The 19,490-nt window shown below is 35.6% G+C and overlaps 1 protein-coding gene across 1 annotated transcript in view; it reads right to left on the minus strand.

Annotated features, from left to right (window-relative positions):
• Positions 1-19,490, minus strand: part of BCKDHB (branched chain keto acid dehydrogenase E1 subunit beta) — a 109,471-nt gene that overhangs the window by 64,186 nt on the left and 25,795 nt on the right. The window contains exons 6-8 of the mRNA XM_063152863.1: positions 19,090-19,198; positions 12,660-12,757; positions 10,425-10,535 (exon numbers count right to left, since the gene is read on the minus strand). Coding sequence (XP_063008933.1) covers positions 10,425-10,535; positions 12,660-12,757; positions 19,090-19,198 — 318 coding nt within the window. The remainder of the gene's footprint in view (positions 1-10,424; positions 10,536-12,659; positions 12,758-19,089; positions 19,199-19,490) is intronic.

The raw sequence follows: 19,490 nt of genomic DNA on the forward strand, positions 1-19,490 counted from the left end.
AAATTTAATTTTTAAATTGAAATTTATGAGAGAAATGTTTTAAAACTTTGGAAAAGTTTTAATAAATCAAATTTTCCCTTTATTACTAAAGTAATGTACCAGTTTAATAGCAAATAAAAAATAGATGCCACTTGCTATTTAAACTCAGAACTGATTCCCCTTTTGCAGCACAGCCATATTTGTCCTTCTTCCTTAAATCTGAAAGCTTCCAAACACAGCACTGTTGTAAATTTCAAAGTCTAGGGAGCGTGTCAAAAAAGGCACCACAAGTGCCAGATGTGATAATATAGTACAAATTGGTACTTATTGGTAATGTGTTGACCACATGCCAAAAGAGTGATTTTATAGTTTTGTCATGTGCAGATCAAGGAACTTATTAAAACTGGCAAAATGGGGGTTCTCAGCTGGACAGAGAAATTAGAATGCACATTTATAGCACAATCATTATACAGTAACCAAGTGGTATTAAATTACCGCTTCCTCTTTTTCTCATTAGAAAATTTGATTAGCATTCTCTGTAAACTTTTGTTAAGTCTTAAGCTACAAGACACAAACCACAGTTCCAATTTACAGCACACTTCACTGCTGATCCAAGTAATGTGACTACAGTTTAAACAGAATACTGCTTAGGCAAGTTAACAAGCACCTCACATATGAATCAAATGGAAAAAATGAATTAATTGCATAATCTTAAACTTATATCAGGGTAAGCATTCATTACGCTGACAGCTTCCTCAGTAGGCTCAATGAACAATTCCCCTCACACCACACATTTGAAAAAATTTTGAAGATTATTCTTATGTTTAACATAGTCATTTTAGATTGCTTCAGATTAAGACCTTCCAGTACTTTATTAATTTCTGACTGCCTTTCTTATATGTTATTCTTAATATTCTCTCATCAATGAGATGAAAAATCAGTCTGAACTAGTTCCCCTAAAGACGTTTTATAACTTTATTAATAAAATCCCTTATTCTAAATTAAATAAATTGGCATAATAATTACATAACACCAGCTGACAAGCTACTCGGTTGATTAATGGCAAAAGCATTTGCAGAATAATCACACAAGTAGAAAAGTAGGGAAGAACAATGTCAAGATAGTAAAGGAAATTTATTTTGTACTAATATTCACAAAAAGCAGAGAATACCCAATTTCCCAGCAGATTTAGCACTGTAGTGAGATTCACTATGCAGTAAGTAAAATCGCACCACTTGCAGTACTACAGATGGGTAGCTCTTAGTCAAGTCATGGGTAGAAGAACAGGACATGAATCAAGCATATGACAACATTGTAGCACTGCCAGTGGAATCTCCTGCTTTTTCTCAGATGTCACTGGTCCATCCTGCATTTCCTGCCACTAAGGCTCGGTTTTTTCCATTCTTCTCAAAGAAAAGATGATGTATGCATGCCACAGCTCAAAGCACTTCCTTTCTCTCGGCTCCTCATTTTAACTAGTTTGTACTTCAAGTACAAAGACTAGAAACTACTGTAACACATCTCTGTGAACCAAAAGGGTACCTGAAGAAGAGAGCAACAAGAGCAGTAGCACATGTTGCAACAGTCATTCCTCCTGCTCTTTGTGTCTGGGAGAGACTAAGACAACCTCTGTAATCAGGTACTTCTTTTCCTTTTTTTTCCCCTTTGTGCCTAGAAGAATCAAGTTGAGTAACAGCAAAGCTTTTCTCTTTTTCAGCACAGAAAACAGAATATGCTCAGATACCAGTAAAAAACAGGTGCAAAGATCTCCAGAGATCTTAAAGGGCTGATATTAAAGGTAAATTAGATGAGCATCTTCCAAGAGATGAAGCCACATGGTGTCACAGCATTATTAATCATTTGCTGTACCCACCATACAAACACCAACAATATTAATGTAATTTAGCCAGGAGCAAAATTTCAAGCAGAAGAGACTAAGAGTTAATCTCTGTCCCTTAAAATTGTCATGTGTTGTCTGAAAAAGAATACTCTGCACAACAGGCAGCTTTTCAGTTCTGTAGGGTTAGTTCTAGAGAACAATTGAACAGAAATCACAGATAAGGGGGAAAAGCTGCTAAAGTACACTGCTAAAATGTAGTACCACCGAAAAATATAATTAATTATTTTGTTTTATAATTTCCTTTTATGGTAAAGTCCTCAAGAACTTTGAAACATACAAAGTTTAGGATTCTCAAAACTGCACATCAAGTGAAACAATTTCTGCAGTAACAGCTTTACAGATCAAAAGCATATTTTGCAAACAAAAAGCTAAGAAAATGAAATTAGTCTAATTTGCTTCTGGAGAGAAAAAAAAATGCAGACATGGTTTTTTTCCAAGTTAAACCACTATATAACCATGCAATAATTAAATACATGCATCTCATTCTAGGACATTTTTTGTGACATTACAAAACATCCATTTTTTGGTTTTCTATATCCCCATGCAAAAGTAAAATGTCCACTGAGCCCAAGCAAATTCTGTCCTATACTATCATATTATGAAGTGAAATCTCATAAATTACAGGACAATGCAAATTACATGCATAGGAAAAGTAAGCAAATTGCAAGGTTTTCAGATTACTTCAACCTCCATATGATAAAAACAGTAGTAGAGGACACATTAACATATAACCAGAATTTCAAACATTTCAGTATGGTAAAGGTCTCAATGTATCTCAGAGCTATCAAAAATTATATAACAAGAAGTTATATTACATATAACCAGACAGTAACTGTTCTATCATAAGGAGTCAATAAAGTGATCAGATATTCAGGATTTCATGCATTAGTTCAGCCCATTAGATTGCAGGGAGCAGAATTAAACAGCCCAAAAGAATTTCGAGAGACTTGGGATATTTTAGGAGTACTCCATAACAGCTTGAAAGAAAAAGTTGTTCTGGAATAGACTGAATTTATTTAGAAGAAATCCAATCACAAATTGACTGTGCTGAACACCGTTGCGTGGCAGACAAAAAATGAAAGCAATCTTTAAGTACAGACTCTTGAACACAAAACAAAGATGAGAGGGTTAGGAAATATTTGCCCAGCTCCACATTAGTAGTATCAGAGAAAGTAGTAGCATAATGAAAACCAAGTAATACCAAGACAGCTCTAAGACCTTTGGAAAATATCTGAGTATATATATCTTAAAGAAAAATAAAGCCTTCCTACAAAGAAAAATTTAACAATATTTGCCTTTGAAAATCTCTGTAGTCTATGCTTTTATTATAAGCATTTCAGATTGCCTTCACTGTGAACATAAAAATACTTACAAGAGGCTAAATACAATGCACTGTGCTATTAATAAATGCATATTGTTAGACAATAATTCAGTAAGAAGTAGAGTAAATCTTGGCATGATCAAATTCAACATTATCTTCAGAAGTACCAAATTACTGTAGAAATACTTAAAACTTCATTCTCATGGGGTAAAGGTTAATAAAGCACAAATAGGAAGAATCTACAACATGTGAATCCTAAAAAAAAAAAAAAGTAGTCTAAAAGAGCAGCTGGATCAACTACGTGATAATGGCAAGAAAAATAGCGACAGACATTTAAAGAAAGGCAACACTGTAGAGAAGCAATAATTATGTCTGTGGAAGAATGATTCATCTATGATTACCATCATGGAACTTCATCCCAACTTCCATTAGAATTCAATCAGCACCACTTGCAAGGAAAAAAATAAATGCACATACTGTAGCCATAAAATAGCTTCTAACCATAGACTATGAACCACTACCCACTTATTTGCATAAGTGCCTTTAAATCTGAAGGTTGTAATACATTATGTGAGCAAAAGGGAAAAGGTTTGATGAAGAACTGATGGACAGTATCATCAGCACTATATGTTAAGAGAAACTACCCACAAATGACTTTTCTCTACCAATGCTTTTTTTCTAATCAGACTCTTTCTCAAGTATCACTTGTCAATATATAGGCAAAAAGACTGAGAACTATTTTTATATTGGGAGGGAGAAAGGAGAAAACAGAATTATATATAGACAAACACCTTGGCACTGAGGTACCTCCCTTAAAAATCAAGATGCATAGGAACAAAAAACAAGGCTTCAAAGCTTTCTTAAAACATAAACAAAGACATGAATAATTAATTTATAAAATGGTTATGTATATATATTCTCGTAACTTTAAAAATGTCTGCCTCCAAGTATGGCTCCAGCGTTCTGCTTCTGGAAGCCAAGCAACAGTCCACAGCATGCTCTAGTAACCTGAAGCTACAAGACCAAAAGACACAAGTTTCTTATGGAAACAGTGACAAAATTAACTGTCATCATGCAAGCAGTACAACTTTAATCATATTTTATAGGTGCAAGATTCATTCAATAAGAAATCCAAGGAGCAACATGTAAAATGGCAGAAGATCAAGAACAGATAGCCAAGAAACATAAATCTGATCCCAGGATACCTGTGCTACAATTGTACAGTTCAGTGCCTGGTAAGTGTAGTTAATGCATAAAAAACCCACATCAGGGTTGCTGATCATGATTTTCCTTTTATTCAGAGTCCAAATAGATGAAGTAAACTTAAAGGAATGGAACAAGCTGGTAGACCTATAGGTCTGCTAGGACATGCTGCCTATTAAGCATAGGACATGAAAGATGTACTACTGAAAATTACTCACTGATGACATCTGACAAAAATGCCACTTATGCATTAAGGGTAATGCTTCAATACATGATGGAAACAAAAGCTCCCGTCAAGAGCCTCAATGAAAAACAGGCACAGAGTTTGCTCAATCTGTATTACCCCCAGGTTCCCTCTGTGGAACTCTGTATTTCTTTTGCTCAGATTTGCTCTTTCCAATGAGTAGCAGATGGGTTTGCAGCCTGACAAGCATTTTTGCTGACCTCCATGAGGAGGTCTGCAGAATCCTTCCTGAAGAGGAGTAAAGTAGCATGGAGTGCCCAGAACTATATACATGCCTTCACTTGACTGTAGCATAGGGTCCTAAAGAAGCAAATTCTGAATTACCATTCTCAACATTTCTTTGCACTAAGGTAGCAACCATTCAGAGACGTTAAGAGAACTAACTAGGTATCACTGTGCATGGCAAATACTTACCTTCTAAATAATTCAAAAAGGTGAATTTGCAAATTTTCACTTGCACAGTTAAAATGGCAGATCGATACTAATTGGTTCAACACTCAAATTGACATTCTTGCCTCAGTTCAGGGTAAAAAAGCTACAGTAACTTGCACAATCCTTTAAGAGTACTTAATCCCAAGCTAGATTTCCTACTTCCAGTAAAACATATTTTTCAGTATAAAAAACACTACACCTACAGAATTTTACCCTGAATGTGACTAATGAAGAACTGGGAAGTGTGCCATGGACTTTTAAATCAATACCACACCATCCAGCAGTTCATACACAGGAAAGTCCACACAGCCTAATCTATTCAAAGTGTCCAAGCAAATCTGTTAAGTATAGTGAAGGAAATAAAACTTCTGTTTGAAAATTTCATTTCTGAAAGGGAGAAAAAGTGCTTTTAAACAGTTTTGTGGCTTATAAATAACCATTTTTATAGACATTTCATATATCACTCATGTTTCAGTTTTCTGAGCAGTGTCCTTCATGGCAGCTTATTCTTTCAATAATAACACAGCTAATAAATCAAGTAGTGGAAAAGTGTTATCTGTCTAGGTTAGGAACTGACATCTTTGCTGTGGCTGCACTAAATGCAGATGCCTGCATGCACATGCAACAGCTGAGGAGTCAGCAGAGCATTTAAGGCTTCTTTATCAGCAGGATATGTTGAGAAACACATTAATTTCATGCATTCGTGTTTACAGGTGAAGGTATAATGGGAAAAAAAATCACTCCTGATCCACATCAATAAAACACACAGATGTAGGATGATGTCAGAATAAGCGCCGGGAAAGCATTCTCTCCCTCAAAAAAATACAAAAAAAACAACTCTATGGACAGCTAGCTCATCTCTCTTTGAGTTAGAACTGCTTACCACTTATACTCCAATCCTAGTGAATAAAACAAGAGCTATAGTCAGAAATCAGTGAAGACTGTCAAAGTAAACAAAAGATCTAACAAATTTCTTATTGACCACAATGACATTGTGTTTTGAAAATGTATACATAGACAAGATGCTCAGTAATCTAAGGACAGCCTTTGCCATTACACTTGCTAAGGAAGCAGCTAAGGCAGCACATACTCTTTAAAGAAGCTTGTGTCACTTTTCTGACATATAACAACAAAACTTTTTAAGCTGGTTTATATAGCTACATATTGGGAGTTGATGCTGAGTTTACTTTCAATCCTGCAGGGAAAAAGCACATGTTTGCTTTTTCTTCATGTCTCATTCACAAGTAATATACTGGGAAGCCTGTGCATGTACAATCTGTACAATCTACCCCATTTTTCTTGCAAAAGACCTTAGAAAGATTACAGATCAGTGTGCATTTTAATGTACAGAAATGTATATAAAGCAAACAGATGCTTTGCTTTTATCCTAGTAAAAATGTCAGATATGTTTTTTAAACAGCCCAACTACTTACATCCTTTATGTCAGCAGCAGGTGTCATTTCTCAGTTGCAAAATTAGAGTTCAATTTGCCTCACCTAACATTAGGAAAATTACAGTTTCTCTTTTTTTCAAAAAGACCAAACTTTTAAAGCATGACATTTCCAGAGGCCAATTTATCTCATGGAAAAAAAAAAGACTGCTGATGCTGTTGTGGAAGTATCCTTTCTCTAGAATAGCTCTATGAGCTCCTGTAATTTCATTTCTCTTTCATTTCTCCTTCTTAGACATCTGAAGATTAACAAAAGAAAAATCTAGCCCCTGTTTGCATGCTGACCTATTCCAGGAATTGTACCAAAAAAAGTTTCAATAACTGCTGGGAGCCATTAGAAGTCCATGGTAGTCTGCTCCAGGTAGGTGCAGGTGCAACCTCATCTCCTCATGCAGATAACAAATGCTAACCTATTTCAAAACTGAGAAGAATCTCAAAATCTTAAAAATATTAGTAAAATTAGGCAGTAAGTTTTATTCATGCTAACTGTATTTATTCTTTATGTTTATTTGTGTTTCTCTCAGAGATATTTATTCACAAACGCACTCATAGGAGCAATGCAAAGTCAAAGAGACGCTTAACTTGGCTAGAAGAGGCCTCTGCTGGCAGTTGTGAAGTACAGCTTCTCACAGTTCTAGGAAATATGCATTTTGAGGACATAATTTTCTGTATTGAAAAAGCTAATAAAAGCAGACCAAGCAGTTAGATTTGCAGTGAAAATCTCCATATTAGTGCTCATCTCCAAAGCACTAACAATTTCAGCCCATCCCTCTTCCTGGCTACACCACACTGTCTAATTAAAGTTGCATGTATTTCCAGCTAAGACTAAAATGACAGCCTTTACTGATCACAAAGGACACCACTCCCAGCAGTGAAACTGAGGGATGTATTTTTACAGCAAAACCCAAAGTCCTGGTCTCCAACACCACACAGACTCCCATCAGCCATGGACCATGCATTCCAGCACCAGCAGAAGAGCAATAATGTGACAGCACATTATGCGCACCACCATCTGCATCCAACAGACACATTTCAAACACACATGTGAGACAAGGAAAAACAAAAAACTGGCTTGATGTTTATGAGTGCTGACACAAGTAATAGTCAGCAACAAATAGTCAGACCTGTAACAGCTGATAATTTGCTTATTGGTTGGACTGGAGTAAAAGTAATTTCGTTATCATTTAAGAGCCCACAGAGAGAACATAAGCAGACCAATGGACAGCTGAGGACTTTCTCTGGAATGGCCAACTTTTCTATTCATCTTTTGGACCTTGACCCTGGCATCTCAGGATGGAAAAAACAAGTCACGTCACCCAAACTGATGCTGTAAGCCACTGCCGACTGCAACAGCTGCCACATGCAATTCCTCTTGGGATGAGACTAGAGCAAGCAGCTAGAACTGTAGTTACATTCATCTGTTTACACAAGTAATTACCTTAAAAACTGTCCAGGATGCAAATTAAATTAAAAAGTTTCAGTGTTACATAATGCAACCAACTAATGCACAAATGCAAACCACAAATTATTTTCAGCTGAGCAAAACAGAAAAGATCTAAAGAAGAAGAGAATTTAATATTTCTCCCATCAGCCAGCATACAGCCAAACTAACATAACAGCAATGCTAACTAAAAACATTTACTGTTTGGTATTTATTATAATAAGCAGCAGAACTACCTAGCCAACAGGCACTATACTTTTTTTTAAATGATTCTCTTAATTCTTAATAGTAAACATATTAACAGATTTAAAACAACAGGTCCATCTATTCTATCTTTAGAGATATGGAAAACCTCTCCTACAAGGAAACATTAAGAATTGGGATTGTTCAGCCTGGAAAAGAGAAGGTTTTGGAGTGACCTAATTGCAGCCTTCCTGCATCTGAAGGGAGCCTACAATAAAGATGGAGAGCATCTACAAGATGCTCTACAAGAGCACGTAGTGACACAAAAAGGGGGAAGAACTTCAAACTGAGAGAAGTGTTGGATTAGATATTAGGAAAAAAAAAAAAAAAAAACACCTTCATTGCAAGGGCAGTGAGGCACTGAACAAGCTGCCCAGAGAAGTTGTGGATGCTCCAGCCCTGAAAGTTCAAGGCCAGCCTGGATGGGACTCTGAGCAACCTGATCTAATAAAAGATGTCTCTGTCTAGGTCAGGGGAGTTGAAACTACATGATGTTTAAAGTCCTTTTGGACTCAAACCATTCTATGGTATTTTTATTTATGCTACAGTTACCTTAAAAGATGTTCAGGACAGAACATGAGCCAAAAATCTTCATGGAGTATCCAAATTTAAAGAACATATTTGCAAAATACTGAACAACTAAAGAACAACTAAAACTCTGCACTTCCTCTGCACAGCTACATTTTTTTCCTGATGGTGTTTCAGTGCAAGTCTAACCCAACAAAACAGATTTAATTGCTCTTTCAAAGAGATACTGTTTTCAAAGAATGACAGCTCAAATCTTCAAAGAAGGAAAAAAGAATTACCAAAAAAAAAATTCATTTTACTTGTCCAGAAGAGATTGTGAAGGATTTATTACGGCCAAAATTTCACTTCATATTGATGAAAGTAACTCAACACATTTCATTTTTTACAGTTAGAAAATACATCCAAGTAACAAGAAATACACTTCAAACAAAAAAATGAAAACACTTCAATGAAGAAGATCAAATTGATATGAGGCAACTCATAGCTACACATATAAGTACACAATTTGTAACACATCCACAACCAACAGCAGAACGCTGCCAATAGCAAATGCACAACATGGATCTTTCTTCCCATAATCTATTCCATCCCATCCCACTGGCAGTCCTTCAGATAAATAAAACTGAGGAGAAATACAAGATTTGCCATAGAGTAGCAAAACAATGGCCCATCTTTCCCTTTATCATACTTAATGTGTTTACATGTTATCTGAGCAGAAGCAAGGCCCTTATTGAGCAAACACAGAATGACAGAACACTTGTCTACACAATTAAGATATTCCAAGTACATAGAGTCAGATATGTGCCTGATCTGCCCTATTTAAACATCTGTACAATCTGAGTTAGCTTTACATGACACCATATTGCCTTAAATTAGAAGCTGCAGGCAGAGAAAATATTTGATGGCCCATGGCTGCTCTCATCCCTGTGGTTAACTCAGTACACCACAGTTACTAGGCCTGAGTTAAGAAAGCTGCAGACATCTCTCAATCTTCTGAGTAATTTGTTCAGGAGCATAAAATGAGCGAGTCAACCCAGCTTGAATTCGGACCCAAGGAGTTGTTAGCCAGGTCCTGCAGGACTGTGGATTTGCCAGATTAAGGAAATTCTCAGCTCTAGCAGAAGCAGTAAGTGTTCTGTTAGTGACATCAAAAACTTCCACAAAGAAGAAAAGGACTTTCCAGTACCCAGGAATTTCAAACTAGGTAGTCTGAGAATAATAAATGCTGCTTTTTCTGCCCAACTCGAGAATTCATATACCTTAAATAAAAACATTTATTTCTAGAAATACAGATAAACAACACTAAGGCACATTACTGCAGACCTATAACTAGATGAAGATCTTAATGTAAAACAGCAAGAAAAAGAAAATATAAAGATTTTCCCAAGACAGCAGGGATGTTAGAAAGACAAAGACTCAGAAATTGTGGAAAAGCAATTTTCAGGTGGAAGTCTGATTAAATCATACTCTCTGCTTGAAAGTAAAGTACATGTATTCTGACATTATTTTGAGCCTTGAAACATAATTCTCTTTCAATGCTAAAGTAAATGTCTGGTCCATGTAATGTGCATGTACCCTGCATTTATGATACAGAACAAAAATACAGAATATATACAAAGAAAAAAACAGGTCTTTTTAAAACAACCTAGGTTGTTTTTAAATGAATATGTATCATTTCCTTACCTTGCAAACAGTCTCTGTATCCCATGGTAAGATGGTTCTCAGATCAATAACTTCACAGGACACACCAAGCTTTTCTTGAGCCATTGCTGCCACCTCTTTAATCACATGTACCTGAAAAAACAATGTATCACCACCAAATAATCCAAATTATGCAAATTGCTCTACATTATACATCTGGAATACAAGCAGTAATTTAACATGCCACCTGCATGTTGAGCAGGGATGTTTCTATTCAATAACAACCATTTAGTATTTACTGCATTCTTCTTATTTAGTACCGAATTATTCCCAGTATTTTAGCACCACTCCAAAAACTCAATTCACTGAAGAATCCCTGAGAACAAAATTTGCTTTCTAGAGAAGTGTCTTTCAGTGAAAAGTATCAGTCCTCACTATTTTTTTTTAATTAGTTTGAATGAGTTTTGGAAGATTTTTGTTAGACCTGTAACTAAGCTAACAGCCAAATACATCAGAGTAATGTATTTAATGTACCAGTCCCATGCAATCCTGCAAGAAGCATTAAATACATTCAGAAATGCTACACTCCACTACATCCGATCTTAGCCAAAAAGCCAAGAAACAGTTCTAGTAGCCCCAGTAACTGCTCTAACTTACTGAAACATAGCCAAGTGATCATCTCCAAAGCATTATTTTATGAGGAGCTAGGAGAAAGTGATTACTACAACCTGTAAATATATCCAGTCCTGATCCCCACAGTCAAAGTACATAGCAGTAGCACGCCATTATAAGCACTTATTGCTCTTCCAACACATAGTTTAACACCAACAATACAAATCCTGCATTACCTGATTACTACAATTAACACTCTACTAAAACAAAAAAGTATTCTTCTCTAGCAGGAGGCTATCACTGAACTGGAATACAGATTATTCCTTATCCACCAGTCAAGGAATCTATTTAGTAGATTTATATCTACTGATTCACTACTATTTAGTAGTAGTGAATCACAGTAGATATAAATCATCCACATCTACACCCATCCTTTACATAAGGTGTATTATGCTAAGAAAGAAATACTCTACACATTCAAAACTGTGTCTTGACATTAGGTTATAATACACTTTTCAGCAAAATGTATCTCAAGCATTGGTTTCCCTAAAACAAATATTTGCAAGCAAATGCTCCAATATGGAAAATAAGAACTGTTACAACTCAGATTATCCTCCACAAATATCTCAGCAAGAAGCATTTGCTCATGAGATATGAGGGTAAAAAACTTTCTTAATATGATGTTGCCAATAAACTCTGGTGCTCTCTTTATTGTTAGAACATTTCACAATACAGATCTGGATTGTGGCAAATGACCTCCATCAAGCAACTCCTAGGCATAGCAAGGAGATTGAGCCAAGGACCATCCCCAGAAATCAATTTGGATAAAGTCATCTTCATCTCGAAGGCAACAGAAATTTAGCAACCTGGACATGGTCAAGGCAGTGTCAGTTGCCTGAAGGTCAGAGGGCATTAATAAATCCTACACAGACCCCAATAACAACAAAAAGCACAAACCCAGAGATCAGTTCAAAACTCTTTTGTCACAAAAGTTGTAACATCCTCTCCTCTGAAAGCTTCTCAGATACAACTAGGCCAAGAAAACAGTAACTTCTGATTAGTCCACACTAGACTCAAATTTCTTTTCTGTAATTCTGGACTATGAAGATGTATTTTCTTAACAGCTTTTTCAGTATTTGCAGATCTTCATCAGGGGGGCAGGGGAGGGTGGCCAATGATGTTCCTGAACAGCTTTGAAATGTAACTGTTAGAATCAAACCTATACCAATCCCTATTTGTACTAAATGTCCCATGGATTTTTAACTTTCAACAAAGGGACCCAAGGTTCTTTAAATCATGCAGTGAAGATCTTTTCTTTCAGCATACGATTTTGAACTTTTCTTTCCCACTACCTTCCTCAGAGTTACATCTCACTGCCCCATTCTTAAATCTATAATTTTCATAATCATAAAAAAATCATTAGCCTGATGCACAGGTACCTGTTCTACACTTCCAGAGTCATCTTCAACCAAAAATGGGTAAAAACTTACACAACAAAAAGCAGGTTTCATAGAAATTTAAACACTGGCAAACATTCATCCCAGCATATAGTGATGGAAAACACACACATTTTAATGTCTGGCCCTTGAGTTTGAATGCAAACATCACCTACCCCCTGGGCCAGGCTTTGCTGGGTGACAAATAGCTTGTAAGAGAGTTACTGACCTGAGTGCCCCAAGCAACCATTGTCACATCATTGCCTGTCTGCAGCACCTCAGCTTGAGACAGTGGAATGTTGTAGGGCTCTACAGGAACTTGTTCCACTGAAAAAAGAGAAATAGGGGAGAATAAGCATTAGATTCCTTTATTAGTCAATATTATCCCATAAAAACATACAGTAAAACTTTTCTTCACTGTTAGAGTCATCTAAAATAATAGACTAAAATTTCACAGAGTATGTTACTGGTGCCCAGTGACAGGATGAGGAGAAATGACCACAAACATAAACAGAAAAAGCTTTATCTCAATATGAGGAAAAACTTAATGTTGAGGGTGGCAGAGCACTGAAAAGGCTGCCCAGGGAGTTTGTGGGGTCTCCCTCTCTGGAGAAATTCAAAACCCACCTGGATGCGTTCCTGTGTCACCTGCTCTAGGTGACCCTGCCTTAGCAGAGGGGTGGGACTGGATGATCTCCAGAGGTCCCTTCCATCCCTAACAACTGTGTGATTTTATTAGCATTAGACCAAAATAACTGAGTATCAGCATTCTTTTCAAAGGTTTAGCTGCAATTCAAATTCTTTTTAATTAGACTGTTACAAATATGTTCAGTGTAGAGTTAAATTTCTGTTATATACCACAACAAGATTATGCATATATACACATGCAAAAGATAGTAATGAGTTCTGACGTACATCCAGTCAAAATGTCAGCATCAGATTTGGAAATGGACACTGCTACAGCTGATAAAAAAGCCTCAAGTAACCACTAATTGATCAGAATTCTTGATTATTCTAGTAATCATCAGAAGAGTCTTGAAATTATACTTTAATACTCAGACAAGAAGGATCATCTGTGCTAGCATCCTCCTGATGCTCCAAATACAGTGCTCTGCAGTTTTATGTTTAAATTGAGGTAAAAAGTTTTCAGAACCTACATAGGAATGTCAGCAAGAACTTCTGATTATAGCAGTTTTAAATAAATCTAAATATTTTTCCTTTAAAAAATGTTACCTAGTCACTAAAAATACACCACAATTCAAGAGAGAAGGCAAGAATTAGGCATCTTATCTTCTCCTAAACATTCAACATAGCTCCATTCAAGACTCATTTATGAGTTTTCAGCTGGAAAACTGTTAAGTTAGGTCAGTTGTGCTAGTTCTGAATCAGTGCTCCAATGCACTATACATTGACTGTTTAATGACTAAAACTATGATTAAAAAAATCCATATATAATATTTTAGAAGAAATACTGGTTTTGATCTAAAGATGAACTTGTCTATGCATCAGCAAGCCAAATAATACTTCTTGAAACATATTCTAGTGATAAGTAGAAAAAAATAAATCTTCTAAATACACAGAAACAATTTATAAAGAAAACACTCTGCCTTTTTTTGTTAACATATTTGATAGCTCATAAAATACATATTGAGTTCCTGCTGAACAAAATTGCTTCTTGAAGTAACAATGAACAATCTCTCTGAGTGATAGCAGTAGTGAAGTGGTTAGTATTTTTCCTTCCCTGTTATGGTAAATACAACACAAATAGAATGACCTAGGTTTCTTCCTGGCTTACAAGTTCCAAATGTAACTTCAAAAAAATAAAGCAGCAAATAATTTTCAATCCTGGCAGACAATTTTCTTTTTTCTTGTTGATCATGATCTATAAATACCATGTATATTACAGAACCAGAGAATGACTCAGGTAGGAAGCGACCTCTGGAGATCACCTAGTACAAGCATCCTGCTCTGTAATAATTTTTTGAATAACAAGGGGCTAGAAAAATATAGGGCTGGGAAAGAAAGGGGAAGAAATGCACATCCAGCAGTTGCTCACTGCACATTAGTGGCAGACCAGGTTTCTATGAATTTTGCACATTGTACAACCCTCAGGCAACAGAAAGAGATCCTGAAGGATAATGAAACTATACTATGAAACCTGGAGAACAAGAAAGGTAAAGAGATACCACAGGACCTTCAAGTGGAAACCCAGGATACTGACAAGAATTAGAATGTTCTGAAGAGAGGATGAGCCAGAGGAAGAACTAGAAGGTGTACATGCTACAGAAATAAGAGCTTTTTCTCTGTGCAATGGTTTTATCCATTTAGGGAAATAAAATACAACATACAATTACACAAATTAACTAATTTCTTACTATAGCTGAACCATTCTGCACTAAAATGTCCATTAAAAGAGCTCATCTATCATACCTGACAATTTTAAATGGAAAATTCAGCTTGTCAAAAATTTACAGCAAAGTACCATTTGGAAGGATTTTCTTGATTGCTTTGCAAAAACTCCTTTCCCAACTAATACTGATGAAAAATAGGACATGGAATTATTCTATTAATGTTCTTTCATAATAATTATCTAATCCAGGAAAACAATGTTTATGTACAAAGCAGCCTGTTCATCTATTACTTAAGAAATCAAGTATTTTAAATCAAATGTTTCAAACACAGATTTCAAATACAGCAATTAACAAAAAGTTGAAATTATCAGTGAAAAAGGGCCATGACAATTTTAAGAGGGTACAACATCTGTTGCATTTTCTAAAGGAGCAGTCTGAACAGCAGAAAGAAAATACATGTTTTCTCATCTTACCTGCCTTGTCTCTATAACAACCACTGATGCAAGTTATATTTATTTCTACACCACCAATGTCATATATAGTACAATTAAATGAAACTGAAAAGGTCAGAAAACATCAGAGTAGGTTCTCCACAAGATGTCTAAACCTGATAATGTCAGTGTGACTCATCTTCTCCTTTGATTCATAACCATTATGTTCTCTTGACACTGCACAGGCTGTTAACACTTTTTATAAACCAAAGCCTCTTTTTCCTTTTTAATTCAGATATTTTCTTAGTATATCTGATATTTAGGGGGACATCACTACAGCACTTTCAATAACACTATGATCTCGTAAGTTAAATAGCAACAGAATTCTCTCTTCACACGTGTACTTGCATATTTAACTCTACATTTTCACTCAGAAAGGTTTACATTTCTTTGCTCCTTCCTAGTATAATTGAAGGAAAATTAACATACACAATACTTCTGATAAACACTTGTATGGTTATGTGAAAGAAGAAAGCATCTGCTCCTTGAAGGGTGTCTAGAAAAGGATCTTTACAACATAAAAGGGGATAACAGGAAGAGAGAAGAGCCATGAGGAAGGACACACAGGGAGACAGACCTTACCACAAAGGTTGAGAGTTGCAGTTACAAAAACCAAACCTGCTCAGTCCCACTTATTGATAAGGGTATGGGGCATATGGGAGTGTTTCTTTCAGTAAAGCTATCTGATGGGATGATAAAGAAAAAGGAGAAAAAAATTGCAGACATACATGAAGACAAATATGACTACGACAAGAAACAAACCTTGTCAGGAACACTCAAAAAAGGGTTATAAATGTTTGGTGGCTGGAATGGAGTGGAAGTAGGATTTTTGTCATTATTTTAGTTTAATCTTTTTGCTTGCTTGTTTTAAACAAAGCATTATTAGCTTCAGGCTTCCTGAATTAGGACAGATACCCTGTCTTTTAAAGACTATCCCACCTACAGTTTCTTTTCAACTGTAATTTCAAATATATCAACAACTCTGAACAAAATATCACGGACAAATACTTAGAGATGTCATAGGAAGAAAGAAAAGTCCATTAGAGGAAAATGACGAGGCTCAAAAGCCTACATTAATTTTACAGATAGAAAATCTCCTTTCTCATTAACATCCTTAACACCCTAATTTTTCAACGAAGTCCCTACACACCCACTGTAACATCAGTCACAAAGCTCTCTGAACAAACATGTCTATTCACATGAAGCAAAAAAAAAAAAAAGCTATGGTAGGGGCAATATAATTTCATTATTCAATGACTGAGCCATCATCATGGAAATAAAGAAACTTATTTTCGTCTGGAACAACGAGATCCCAAACCTTAGGTGAAGTATTATACCATGCTAAAAAGGAAAAAAAAAAAATTAAGTAATAGAGGACAACTGATACCATTTTGTGTTCTTATTTTGAAAAGCCTGCATGTTCCCAGCCTTCAGAAAACCCTGTACTGTCTTGAGACACTAATGGAAAGCACAATAAATACAGACATAGTTCAAGCTTACTGTCTAAGTCAGAAAATGGTACAAATTCAGAAACTTTCTCCTGCTAGAATCAACACATTCACATGGGGTGTTGTAAAACTTTTCTTTAGGAAACACAAGAAAGTCACATTTTTGAAACCCTTCTTTCCACCATTTATCTTATTCTTGTTTACCAGGTTTGTGTCTCATTGCTGCTGCATCTTGATCTTATCAATCATGATGGCCCCAGTGCATTTCTGAATTCACCAGGTCACCTGGTTTCTATGGTGGAATTACCAGAAACCCTGACTGTGGCCAGGAGAATAAGAATGAACTCTAAGAGAGACCAATTTTATAGGAGAAACTCCCAGACAGCAGCCATCTTCCAGTCCAAGCTGACCCATCCCACAAAGGGTAGTAAAGATTACAAACTAACAATAACATAGAGAAAGGTTCACAGTGGAAATAAACAGAACATAAAAACCATTGTAGAAATAATAAAATAACCATGTAGATGAAAGAAGTTACCTGTTACAATCATCCCTGTCATATGTACATATAGAACATTTGTTGATGCAAATGTACTATATGTACATTTGCATATATTATACATACATTTGCACATTTGTACATATAAATTTCAACTTACACCACTAAACTGATGTTCTTAGAAATTTTAAGACAAAAAATATTGGTAAAGTCTCCAAAAATTAGCCATCAGAATACAGGAGGAAATCACTGTCTTTCAGAAATTACCAAAACCAGCAATGCTGTAGCTGGCTACTGACTCGCATATACATCACACTAAACACTATTTCAGCACATATTTACTCAAGATTTCCATCACAAGCCTGATTTATATTCAATAAATGATCCACTAGTTGCTCTACAAGTCACTTCCTCAAACACAAAAACCTCCCTATATTCTCAAAAGCTGTGTGATTTTGATGCACAGCTTTTCATGCCAATATAAAAGCCAGTATTTTATTAACTCTACAGTCTATACTTGTGACTCGTAAATATGGGGGGAAGGGGGAGAAAAAAAGGCCTGCTTTAAAAACACTTCATTTTTTTTCTTTGTTTAACAGGACTCAGACTCATTTTTCAAACTACTTTCTCTAAATGAATGGACAGAGGCCCTTCAGTTGAATTTTAGTAAGCCTTCAAAACACACTGAACTTAAGGAATGCAACACCCTATAGATACATCACACCCACCACACTAAAAATAGCTGCACTTTTAAATTTACATTGCTATTGGGATTTCTGGGCTTTTTTTTTAATTTAAAAGCAAATAAGCAGTTTTACCAGGAAATATCCTATTTGATCCTCAGTTATATTACTATTTCTTTGTAGTTTTGATGTCTGTTTTCTAAATTTTTCCTTTATTACTGTCTCCCTAGGAAGAGGATAAATTCACTGACAAAATGGATGCACTGATGAAAAAGTGGTTTTAAAAGGTCCAAAGCAAAACAGAAACATTTTGTCTCTCACTCAAATACAGTCCACACAGAGTCAACTTATAAACTGGACTGATGGATCAAGCAGAGCTTGCATATAAAGCCACAGGACAGGGAAATGCCACAGGTAAGTCAGGGCATCTGTTCTATTTTAACAGTTCCTCATCCTACTTTTCTGTCTGTCTCCACATGCAAAAATTTTAATCTGTTTTCTCTTCTGTCAAGTTTCTCTAGTCCAAAGAAGTAACCAGCTAATTTTTAGAACCAATTCAAATACCATCATTGTCAATTTCCAATGTTCCAATATATTGCATGTAACTGAGAGTTGTTAAAACTACTCTGAATCAGAAAGGTCACTATGACTAAAAACAAAGTAATGGCAATCACATTTCCTTTCAAATAAGGTTGAAAGCTAAATGAGGAGATTTTGAAGATCTTTAGAAATTAAGCATTTCAAAGAAATTTTAACTTTGAGAAAACGGTGATGGTGGGGCTCAGTTCTTTTGGAAAAATAAAAACTGATCTGGAATCTTTATTTTAGTATTTAGAGTTACCACGAGAAAGCAGTTCAAATTCTGCCAAATTTATACTGAAATTTGATAAAGAAAAATACCTCTTAGTTCTACTTCTTTTGTTAACCTTAGACTGTAAAGAATTCCACTTCCAAAGCTAATTGAGCATAATTGAGCATAAATCAGACCAAAAATGTTCATCTTTGCAGTCAAACTTCAAGAATTTATTCAGTTTTCACAATTCCTCTAAAAACCCATACCACTTCATAGCTAGAGTCAAGTCAAGACTTCTACTGAAGCATTGTTTTAGCTGAGGCTATTAACATACATGTGCAAAAAACCCCAAACATTGTTGCATTATTGGAAAATACAACATACAAATCTTTACCTGCAGCTCTGTAAAGTATTTTAGGTTCAAAGAATATGCATGGATTTTTTTCCTCTATGCATGACAGCAGCAATCCTTTGGCCTGCAGAGGACTCCTTGGAATAACAATCTGTAAAAATATTTTTAAATAGTTTAGTCAAAATAGAAATTCTGCTAGAAACTGCCTCATAATACTTAAAACTAAGCAATTATTTGCTTTAAACAAATCTACCTAGAGATTGAGCTGTTCTTACAAAGTGAATTGACATCAGTGCTTCATTATTAAAACACACTCCAAATTTTGAATTTTATTTTGTTCACTGATGAGGCTTCAATAGTCCCCTCTATATAGTGATTGAAATACTAAGGTGCTCAGAAAAGGTAGAACTAACATCTTAACAGTAATATTTGAGGTAAAAAGG

The sequence above is a fragment of the Melospiza melodia genome, chromosome 3 (genome assembly GCF_035770615.1).
Source record: "Melospiza melodia melodia isolate bMelMel2 chromosome 3, bMelMel2.pri, whole genome shotgun sequence".
NCBI classification, from domain to species: Eukaryota; Metazoa; Chordata; class Aves; order Passeriformes; family Passerellidae; genus Melospiza; species Melospiza melodia.